General features: G+C 50.7%; 2 protein-coding genes across 2 annotated transcripts in view; one reads left to right on the top strand and one right to left on the bottom strand.

Annotated features, from left to right (window-relative positions):
- Positions 1-1,273: 1,273 nt before the first annotated feature.
- On the bottom strand, positions 1,274-2,570 carry LOC105560308 (microsomal glutathione S-transferase 1-like). Its single transcript, XM_012009311.1, has 2 exons — positions 2,272-2,570; positions 1,274-1,718 (listed from the first exon to the last, which is right to left on the bottom strand). Exons 1-2 carry the CDS (start codon positions 2,383-2,385, stop codon positions 1,392-1,394), a joined length of 441 nt encoding a protein of 146 aa, XP_011864701.1. The 5' UTR covers positions 2,386-2,570; the 3' UTR covers positions 1,274-1,391.
- Positions 2,571-3,508: 938 nt separating this feature from the next.
- The window catches only part of LOC105560307 (ubiquitin-conjugating enzyme E2 R2), a 13,215-nt gene continuing 5,175 nt past the window's right edge, over positions 3,509-11,548 (top strand). Inside the window, exons 1-2 of the mRNA XM_012009310.1 lie at positions 3,509-4,797; positions 11,394-11,480. Of these exons, the coding sequence (XP_011864700.1) occupies positions 4,624-4,797; positions 11,394-11,480 (261 nt within the window). The 5' untranslated portion in view covers positions 3,509-4,623. The remainder of the gene's footprint in view (positions 4,798-11,393; positions 11,481-11,548) is intronic.

Genomic DNA, 11,548 nt, shown 5'->3' with positions numbered 1-11,548 from the left:
AGTCGCCTAGACCTTTCGAGAAATTGCCAGCATAAAAAAGTTGAAAACTTATTCCAATCTTCGATAAGACACACACTCCCGCCACCCTATGCAAACCGTTGCACGTGAGAAAGAATCGTTCAGCTGGCTTTTCTGTTCACGGTAGAAGAAAAAGGCATGATCCTCACGGAAATCGAGGTGCAGGTACAGGAATGACCCGCTCGGGCTTGATTCTATTCGCGTGTAACTCGGGGATCCGTGTTTGTCGTCGGAACAAAGGAGAAAATTGCATGGATATGAGATAAGGAATTTCTCCTGCATTCTTCAGCCGCTGGCGCCTGAACTCTGCTTATTTTCTACACAATGCACTTTTATGCAAGTGCAATTTGCGAAAAAAAAAGATATGAAGAGCGTGATAAAATTACATAGAGTAATAGAAAATTTAATCTACGGTTGACGTACAGAATACGTCGCGCGATTAAAGATAAATATGTTGGAATATACAGCGTATTTTTAAAAGCTAATCGTTTACTTTGTTAGAAATTAAATTTGTTTATTTACATTACGTGCAGTTTTATTCATTGTCATGTGTGATTTAAAAAACTATTACTCACCCGTGATCGTGTCTCTTGATCACCCCATGCTTCTGGTGTCGACTCCCATCGCGCGAGAAGACCGAGCAGAGATTACTGGTTCTCGCGAACGTTTATAATTCGACATTTTGCATCGATACGTCGCGCCGCGGAAACCGTAACGTCCTGCGATTAACGCAACGTTGGCGCAAATCGCGGCATGGTCGATCGTCGAATGACGCCGCGGCACCGACGACGACGACGACGACGACTGGCGCGTCACAGACGCATCGCGACGTCTGACGTTCCCGCGTTTGTCGGCGTCGCGGCGCCGTCATGACGACGGCGTACGACAAAGTTCGCGTATGCGCCTTCGAAATGTGTTAAAACGCTTGCGCGACCGAAGGCTACGCTAAATGCAAACGTATACGGATTCTGGAAAATAAAATCCGTGCGCGCGATACGAAGAGGGTTTACCGGAAATAACAGGTGTAATTTTAGCTCGTGATATCATCCAGTGCCGTTAATGAAGCGTATTGTGAATAAAATTGTCCGTTTATTCCATTACATGTGTAATAAAGAGGCACACTTTGCACTTAGCATGACTTGCGTTTTTTTATGAATATGTATGTATACATTATACACACGTGTATATATGGGTGTGTGTGTGTGTGTGTGTTAGTGTGTGTACGCATTATACAATATTTGCATACTAAAATATCTCTCTGTATAAAAAAAACATTTATCCCCAAGTCCACAGAAAATATATCATCATTGTATACATGTGTTTGCATCACATTGTACGCTTAGATTTGATGATTTTAGAGATTTACGTAAAAATTACGAGTAATACATTAATGTCTTAAACGCTTCGAAGCCCGTAACTCCTAATCCAACGAAGAAAGATATCGCTCTTAAAGGTTGTTGTGGAAAAACGGCGTACGACATGGTATGGGAGATACGTGAAATCACGAAGGTCCGTATCAGGGTTTTCGCCAACCATGGGGAAGGTCCGGTTCCTAGCCAGAGATACGTCATTATGAACCAAGGCAGAACGTTCTCCAGATCGTTCAAGTGCGACCTGCGTACACGCTCCACGTCTGGATCATTGTACACCACTTTGCCCTCCTTTCCTCCGAGCGAAGCGTCCTCCTGATTTGCAAATACCTGCAACAATTGATAGTGATCAGTTCCATTTCAACTAATAGCCCTTAAAGCACAGCTAGGCTGCAGAAACACAGTGTGGCAATTTTCGTCACAACGTAGCAACCTTTTGTAGACATTGTGAAACGCAATTTTAGGATCAGTTTAGATACTTGAAACAGACGTGTCGTCTCGCGTGTCGTTCCATGAATAAAAGAGGGCAATTTTGAAAACTATGCAATGTAACTGCAAAGTTCTGTGCTGCATGGTAGTCTCCGACGATTATGTAACGCTCAAATAAGATAAGATAACTTCCATCTGCTCGTTAATTTGATTAAGAAAAAAAAGGGGGCGTGCTTTCTATCGCTTAGAATTATAAAGTAAAATTTTCTCAAAGAATTCAAGTACTTTCAAGTTGCTCCTTGTTACAGCAATATTAATAACAGCGACAGTCGGTTCCAAGATCTAGAACGATTTATGTGCGTAGTCATTTAATTGGAGACGTCCGTTGCACTGCGGGAATCATGGACGTACGGCACAGCAATTTTATGTAATATAGATATTTTGTCATACGTACATGCTTTCGGAATCGCTGCCGTGCAGTTAACGGTGCCATCGCCATCAATTTCACGACCAGGATGCTGCCCCAAAAGCCGAATACTTTGAGCACTTCTGGATCTATTTCAGACATCTTTCTTGGCTTTTGGAATCTCCGTCTCTAGTGTACGACGATGATTTTGCGTATATCGCACGCAGCCAGTGGATTGGGAAAGACTGGGAGTCAGATACTAATCGACAGTGGTCGGCGCCTTCCCTACTTCGCCTATCACGCACACATAACGTGCACGCGCGCGCGCGCGCACGACACGCACTTGAAATGGATATCCTTCGCGTGTATTGCAACTCATAACATGTTTCCGAAAAGCGTGGGGAACATAACCGCGCGTGTAAACGATAATACACGAACGCAGTACTTGGTTAATCGTTTATCATAATCGTGAGTCAGCAAAGTTTCAACCGAGGTGTGACGAAAAAAATGACGACTTTCCTCCTTTTAACGTTGAGTTAATCCCGCCTGTTGTTTCATATGTCACAGGAAAAAAAACGAAATATTCCGATACGCGCAAAGTACAGGCCCGATTGCGCTCACTCACGTTAATCTATTTTAAAACCGACACGGTAAAGTGGTTTTACGCTTCAATTCAAAGTCGAGTCGCGAGCATGTGTTTCCCGATCCTTGTACCGAGCGGACTTTACGTCACGAAATGCATCTAGAGATCGTTAAGTCGTGCCATTAATTTCTAATCGCACTGGCAAACCGCTACGTTCGCCAGTGAAACACGTTTTCGGGTGCCGAGGGACAGGTGGAAAGGGATCGCGAGGACGAGTTTCACGAGTTCAAGGCGACTCGGCAAAGGCGGACTAATCGGAGGTGGCGTTTACGTCATGGCTAGATTCTCTTTTCGCGAAACGAACGGAAAATCGCCCGTGTTGTTTTACCGACGTGCCGCTTGGTAGATCCTCGAGGGTCAAAGGTTAGGATCTACCGACCTCTCCTTGACCTAGCTTAATCTCGCGCCCGTCCTGCGTGGGGGGGGCTACGTTCAAAAAGCGCGACGGCCGGCGATTGGCGCGTACTTTCGAGTCGCCCGATCCGATTGGCGCCGCGCCGACGGTCGCGTTCTCGACGCGCGCGTCGATTCGATCGCGCCAGTCTCGGGCCGACCAGTCGCTCCCGCCGTCCGTTCGCCCGTTAGAAACCTCCCATGCGCTCTCTCGCGCGCCGCGCGAGGTGAACGTTCTAATATTATCGAGGAAGGTTCCCGAAGCGGCCGCGCGTAACGAAAACGCGCCGCCGTCTGGCCGACGAAGCTCGATTCCGCCATTTTAAGTTGCCTTCTTTTCCCCGCGTCGCCTCGGATTCAATAAAATTAATACAGCCCGCTAGCTTCCGCGCGAGCGGGTCGCCGCCGCGCAGTCACGCCGCGGAATTCTGAGAAGGGATGAGAGAATAACGGGGCAGGTCGAGGCGAACGTCTTTCGCGTCTCGGTCTGTGGGACGTTCTCGTTCTCGACGGGAAGAGCGTAGCGCGCTTCTCGCCCCCGATGTTCCCGACCCACGGACACCTTCCGTCCCTCGGTTGAGTCCCGCTCGGGCTCGATTCCGCGAGTAACCGGCCGTGCGCGTCGCGCTCTCGCCCGCCGTCGAGTCTCGGCGCGCGCTCCCTCGCGGAAGGTGCTTTTTAAATCGAGTGGCTCCCCGGACCCGTGAGAGGCCGCGGGGCGGGCGGATCGCGCGTGCGCGACGTCGGATCGCTGACGCAAAGCGGTACGTCAGCTGTTTTGTTAGACTCCTCGCGGCGGATAGACGTGCGTGTGCGTCCATCGTCGTGTCGTGTCGTCGTCGTTGTCGCCGTTGCCGCCATCGTCACCGTCGCCGTCGCCGTCGCCGGGAATGGTGTTTCATCGTTGACTTGGAGGGGCATCTCTCTCTCGCTCTCTCTCTCTCTCGCGCGCAACTTTCGTCGTCGCACGGCAACGGGCTCTCGCGCACCTTTGTTCGCCGTACGCGCGCGTGAGAAGGACTGCGTGCGCGTTTCCGGGCGATTCTGCGTGCGGCGGAGGAGTCGTGCGGACGCGCTCGCTCGCTCGCTCGCGCGCGGGCGTGTGTGTGTGTGTGCGTGCGCGCGTGTGTGTGTGTGCGCGCGTGTCGTCGCCGTCGTCGTGCTCGTCACCCGGATCCTCGTTCGACGCTCGGGAGCGACCCCGATTGATCCCGCGGGACCTCCGTCCCGTACCGCCCGCGACCGCTCGACGCGACAGAATCGGGACGTTCTCGCCCGCTCTCGCAGTGCTGGACACACAGTGACACACAGAAAGAGAGAGAGAGAGAGAGCGAGAACAAGAGAGAGAAGCGTAGAGCGGAGACATGGCACAGCCGACGAGCAGCGCGCTACGGGCGCTCGCCCTGGAGTACAAGAGCCTGCAGGAGGAGCCCGTCGAGGGCTTTCGCGTCAAGCTGGTCAACGAGGACAACATGTTCGAGTGGGAAGTCGCGATCTTCGGCCCGCCCGACACTCTCTACCAGGGCGGGTATTTCAAGGTATATCCCGGACTCGCGGCCGTGCGCTGTTTACGCGCCGCACGCTACGCGTGTCCCCCGCGCGCGCGTGCATCTACGCAACGGCGGGGCTATGTTGCGCGTTCGTGCGCGCCCCGTCGTCCCTTCTTGGTTATGTCGCCCCGCGCTACGTCTACGTCGCGTCTCGCGTTCTCGCTCCCGCGTTTCCGCCCCGCGCCCCGCGCGCGCGCTCGCCGACCGGGTCGCTTTCGCTCGCCTCGTAAACGCGGGCTCTCTCTCTCTCTCTCTCTCCTACCCTCGCCCGCGTTATCGCCAAATAAACAAAGCTCGTCCCCCGGTGCGAGCTGACGGGTGGCTTTTAAATATGTCGCATGGCGACCGCGCGTCGGGTACGACACTCCACTTTTCCCTTCCACGCGTAGCGCACCACGGCGTTATTGACTGCCCGCCTCTTCGGCTCGCCAGTAAATCCATATACGCGTGCGAGTGCAGCACGCGGATTCTATTCCTGGCAGCGTAATGTCACGTGGAATACTTATCGCCGCGCGATATCGCCGACGTGCAATGTGTTACATCTACCCCGATTCGCGGGCGCCTCGACGTATCTCGTCCAACGTTGGGAACAAAGGACGGCGGAGAGTCGACAAGAATTTCCCCGTGTAATTTGACAGACGCGGTGCGCGCCCCGCGTGTCTCGTCCTTCGTCCAGTTCGCTAATAGTTTTGCACGTCGATACACTGAAAAAAAATCTGGTAGATTCAACCAGTCGTCTGTTAGAAAATGGACGAATCAGAATTCCCTTTAGGATTTACCAGATTTGTAGTAAAGTCTACCAAACTTCTGGTTATGAAATATCTTTCATGGTAAATCCTAAAGGAATTCTGGTAAATCCTAAAGGGAATTCTGATTCGTCCATTTTCTAACAGACGTCTGGTTGAATCTAACAGATTTTTTTTTCAGTGTACGATTTGCCGTGGAAATTGTAAAAATAAAGGATAAAATGACCTAGTCGCAACTTTTCATTGTCATATTCGTAATCAGCGTCCAAAAGTACAAAAAAAAATAGTGCAGTTTCGAAAGAATCGAAGGGTCCACACTGAAAAAAATTTCTGGTTGAATATGGACGAATCAGATAATTCCTTTAGGATTTACCAGAATTCCTTTAGGATTTACCAGAATTTCTGTAGGATTACAGGAATTCTGGTAAATCCTAAAGGAATTATCTGATTCGTCCATATTCAACCAGAAATTTTTTTCAGTGCACCTATTCGGAACTCTACCCAAAATAAATTGCAGCCTGACAAATCGCATCCCAATCTCGCGAGTCGGTTGCTTATATCTTGTAGTCCGCACTAAAACAAACAGGGTTGTTTGTCTGTTTATAAGGCAGCGTCTCGACGAGTATTTTAATCGCGCGGGGCTGCCGCAAAGTGGTTCTCGCGACAAATTCGGATCGTATCGTCACGGCACGCGCGCGCGCGCGCGATCCAAATTTATAAGACGAGGGAACAATAGCGGCCTGTCAATCAAGCGCCTATAATTATAGGTCGATAACGAAACGATTCGAACGTTCGCACGTGTGACAATGCGGAATTTCGCGTCCGCCGCAAATACGAGCCGACCGCCTTGTTTCCCCATCCTTGAGCCAATGTTTATCTCGGAAACTCGAGCGTGCTCCTGCCAAGTGAATTCTGACGATCGCGCGCGACTCATTGGGATTACCTAGACGCCGGCCGATGACAATGCTTAGATACTCGCCGAAGATTAATTGCTCCCGCGTCGATGTCCAGTGAGACGGTGATAATCGAGTAAAAATTCGGCCAGGTCTGTAGCGTCGAAATTCCCGAAGTCCGGCGCTCTTGAGGGCCACGTTTCACAAACGTCGGTTAGGTGCTAAAGGTTAAGGCTCGACTCTCCGTCTCTTCTGAGATAATCAGGTAGAGAAGGATAGGGAGTCGATTGAACTCTGGCTAACAGTTAACCGACGTTTCCGAGACTGGCCCCAAAAGTGTCGCGCCGGACGGTTGAGGCCGAGGGTAAACCGCTGAGGGCATTGTGGTGTACAGATTTGCGACGTTACGGTGTATTACTAGGCATTTTTTGGGCATTCTTGGGCATTAGGCCTTGCTGGGGCATTACAAAGATAAAACAAGATAAAGCATGATAAATAAGATAAAATAAAATGATGAGATAAGGTAATGCCCGCCGGGCATTGGTTGGGCATTGGTGTACAAGATTTTGGTCAGCAATTTCCTCCTCGGTCAGATGTGTAGCATCGAAATTCCACTCTCGCTCTTGAGGGCCAGTTTCACAAACGTCGCTTAGGTACTAAAGGTTAAGGCTCGACTCTCCGTCTCTTCTGAGATAATAAGATGGAGAAGGATAGGGAGTGGACTGAACTCTGGGCAACAGTTAACCGACGTTTCTGAAACTGGCCTTAAAAGTGTCGCGCCGGACGGTTAAGGCCTACTCTCAACGTGTGCCTGGAAAGATTCTATTTTGTAGCCAGGAAATATATGTTTAAGGGGATGCTGGAGTGATTCTGCACTTGTGCACCTTTCTAGAAACTATCAGTTCGCGGAAACACTTGTGTAATATACAAATTAAATGACTCGCGTGTACAGATCGAAAGCAGCTTGCTATTCCGGCTAAATGAAGGAACAATATGGCATCACGGAAACTAAGTTTGTAAGTCTAATAAGAAATAATAGTGAGCGACACACACATACAGTGCATGTGGTATGTGTGTTGCTCACTATTAATTTTTATTAGACTTACAAACTTAGTTTCAGTGATGGCCACATCGTTCCTTCATTTAGCCGGAATAGCAAGCTGCTTCCGATCTGTACACGTGAGCCATTTAATTTGTATATTACACAAATGTTTCCACGAAACAGACAGTTTTAAGTGCAAAAGGTGCAAAGGTGCAGCATCACTCCAGCATCCCCTTAAAACATTTGTGCAAATTGATAAGTTGTACGAGCGTACGTTGTCGAGGCGGTTTTCAGGCGGTTTGAGTCGCCTGGGCCCGGTTGACCTTTGCACCTTTAACCAGAAAACGAAAAACCGAATTCGGATCAACAATTTGACGAGTCGCTAATGAGCTACATGAAAACACGGCCACCTTACCCTGCACAAAGTAGACTGTTTCGGGACGCGAAGAGCACGTTGCAGATTCGGCTGAAAAAAGAAGGCGCGAAACGCCAAGGTGGGAGAAAGAAATGATTTTTCGACGTCACAAACGGTTGCAGCGCTCGGAGGCGGAGAGGGCTCGACGGCCCCGGGTTAAACGCCAGACTGCAAAATGAGTTCTGTCGGCTGCAAAGTTTTTGCATGTCCCGTCCGCTTTCTAAACCGCTCTCTGCCTCGTCGTGAACGAGTGAACGCCTATTCACGTAACGCAACGTATCTTCCCACAACGTAACCGGGCGGTAACGAGCGCGGCGTTTCTTGCAAACGGCGTGTACACCTTGCGCATGTAAATCCCTCTTGGTGGTTATTTCGAAAGACTGCGTCCGCGCCGCTCCGCTCGGAGCACCCGATTAATCTGTTATCCATTTTACCGTAATCGTGTTAGCCCTTAACCGGTGGATGCTCGCGTTGCGCCGTGCTCAGGTAAACAATCGCTTTCATCTCACGCTGCGTTTGAGGTGTCTTCGTGAATGAATAACTTCACGTACACCTCACTTTCGTTGTCTCCGCCGCGGTACCAAGTTTCTCGCCTTTGCCCATCCACTTTTCTCCCCCGTTCGAGATCGATATCCCCGTTACGGGAGTCTCGCGGGATCGAACGGCTGTCCAATTGTTCGATCGAAGCTCGTGTCTCGGGCTTTGGACGAATCAGGGTCGCGTGGCACGGATATGCGACGAGATTCGATGCCTTATTTAGCCCGAGAGATAAACCTAACTCTGCACAATGCCGAAGGTATTGCGACGTAACTATAACGGAACCGAGTCTCGTTAAAATCGCGGGAGAGAACGTTGCGTCGCAAAAAAAAAATGATACGTGTCACCGATACAAATGCAGCGCTGAATGAATTGTGTATGCACATAATCTAATCGGATCTGAGCGCCTTCATACATTTTTTATGATCACCGCCTCTATAAAACGAAGCGGAATATTTCGATCTGCCTTCGCGCCGGCGCGCAGTAACTAAATATCCAAGTATCAAAATAATTATCAGTAATCACGCGTCAAATGTCTCCCTCTCGCGCCCTAGCGACACGTACGACGGAGATATCGAGGCTCTTTCGGTCGTAACCGACGGCTCCTGACGATCTTCTCGCAAAATGACGTTCTACTTATCGAGAGTCCCCCCCCTCCCCCCCCCGATCAAAATTTATGCACGACTCGGTAAAAGGCGAGGAGCGCCAATACGGCTGCCAAGTTACATAAAATGCCATCGAGCATTGTCTCGATTCTATTCCTGGGTGCAAGCCTTTACCGATCGGCACGGCCGACCAACTTTCACCTAATCTCGTTCCGCTTAAGACGATCGCTCGCCGGCTCGTCGTCGGCACACGAAAAATCGATCCGCCATCCGACGGTCTCCGACGGTTTTCGACGCGGCGGCCCCGCCGTTTCATTTTCCACCAAGTCCGTCTCGATCAGACTTTATCCTTTCACCTCGCGAGGAGATGGCGGGCATCCCGCCTCGCCAGTGCCACAACTTTTCGCGATAATATGACCGCGGGATCGATAGTCGACGCTGGCGAATCTTTGGAGGGAAGTCGCGCCTGTCCCGACAGGAAACGTATTTGTCGTATCTCGCGGACGTTGAAGAAAGCCAAACGTTATTTTTATCCTTTCCTTTCTTCTCGCGGGGCGAAAAGAGCGTCGTCATTCCAGCGGGAAATGTGACAAACGTTACAAGTTGCAAACTTTAGCTGCATAAAGACGCGCGCGATATCACCTTCAAGAGCCCTGCGTCGTAGCAGTTTACGATACGTCAGAATATACGAGGCTGACGATTAGACTTTCGATGCGATTTCGTTTTCGAGTTAAAAGTGAAATCGCACTTAAAAAGTATGCAACATCGACGAAATTGAAATTGAACGCGTCTCCCAATTTCATTTTCAAGTCAAGACTGGTCGGGTGACGCGGTCTCGTTTGTCCGAAAATTCAAGGTGATCCGTCCAGGCGTGACACGATTCGACAGTTTGAAAAGTCGTGACCTAAACTCGCGTTACACAACGTCGCGTTACGATGACCAGAGTTGCTTATTGTCGAAGTAGGTCGCGGAAATTTGTAGGTCACACGGTGGAGCCGCGACGAAAGACGCCGAGGTGATAGCGTTCCGTTGCGGAGCAACCTGCAAAAATCCCCCGCGACTCGCGATCTCTCTCCTCCGCGGGAGCAGCGACGAATATAATTATCGTGACGTATAAAAATTGGAATGCGGGGGCTGGCTAGAAAAGCTGAAAGCTCGGAACGTTTCCCGCGACAGCGCCGCGTAAGATCGCGCGCTGATAATCGCGATCGATGTTGCGGCATCGGGAAAAACTCGACTCGCGCTTGCGTTTCTTTACTCCGAGGTGGGAGAGCTATCGACAAATAACAATTGCAAGTGCGATTTTTCACGAAAAAGGATTAATCGCGAGTTCAGTTGAAGCTGGCAGCAATTTTGGAAAATGAACCGTAGCGCGAAAATGGCTGGAAAGTCCGCAACGAGACAATTTGCGAACAGAGATACACGTGGAGCAAGGCGGAGCCGTCCGAGTGGAATTTTCGTGAGACTGTAAGCGTGTAGTCGGTAGAAAGTAGGTTAATTCTAGAACGCGGTTATCCCGGAGGACGAGGTGGATATTTGGGCCATGACCAGGTCGCGATCAATATAGCGTCCCGACGGCGAAGCCTGCATCGAACAACCAGACGCCCCTTTTCGCGCACCGGAATGGAAATCGATATCGTCGCAGATTCCCTCGGAGATTCCGAGGCCGATCGAAATATATCGGGGTCTTATCGACGTCGGAGGCCCGCGCTCCGGTTTTACATCTCGTCTCGTTATCTCGTCCGACGTTCCAAACGGCCATGTTGCTCCACTTTCGCGGCGTCGGGGAGAACTCGCAGGTCGTAGGCTGATTAACTTCCACCGCGTTTAATTCGAGTGACAATCTTCCTCCGTAAAATATGAGAAAGAAGCCGCTGCTCTGGCTAGCCGCCAATTCTCATGCGCCTCGCGCGTCGTTGCGACTAGGAGACTAGAAAGTTGACGCGGGCTCTCGACGGGAGGAGTTTGCGATAGACTCTTCGAGGACTCGCACAGGCGCGAGGTGTACACGAAAAGAGGAAAAAAAAAACCGGTATAACTCGCGGCCTGGGCCCGCCGATTTCGGCGCCGTACCGGCGGCTGCGCGGCGATTATTTCCCACGTTGCCCGTGAGAATAGAACCGGGCGACCTTACTGACGCGCGGGGCACATTTTTACCGCGCGCTACGCGCTCGGATATTGAACTCGCCGAAATGATAACGGTTTCGGATTCGCGATAGAGATAGGCGTGAGGCGAGCAGCGCGTTGGCGCGTGGGCGTCCCGCAGCGACGACCCGGAGCTCGACCGAGTCGAGCGTGGAGTCGAGAAATATACCCTGACGAGGCCCGATTTGTTATATGTTGCAGGCACACATGAAGTTCCCGCCGGATTACCCGTACAGTCCACCGAGCATTCGCTTCATGACAAAAGTTTGGCACCCGAATGTATATGAGGTGAGTGAATATATACGGGGAATTATCGATCCCCCGCACGCTCTCTCTCTCTCTCTCTCTCCTCCCCC

This window comes from Vollenhovia emeryi, unplaced genomic scaffold (genome assembly GCF_000949405.1).
Source record: "Vollenhovia emeryi isolate VEMERY1.0 unplaced genomic scaffold, V.emery_V1.0 DF939233.1, whole genome shotgun sequence".
In the NCBI taxonomy this organism is placed as follows: Eukaryota; Metazoa; Arthropoda; class Insecta; order Hymenoptera; family Formicidae; genus Vollenhovia; species Vollenhovia emeryi.
Note: the sequence above shows the minus strand (reverse complement) of the source record. Positions and strands in the feature narration are given on the sequence as shown.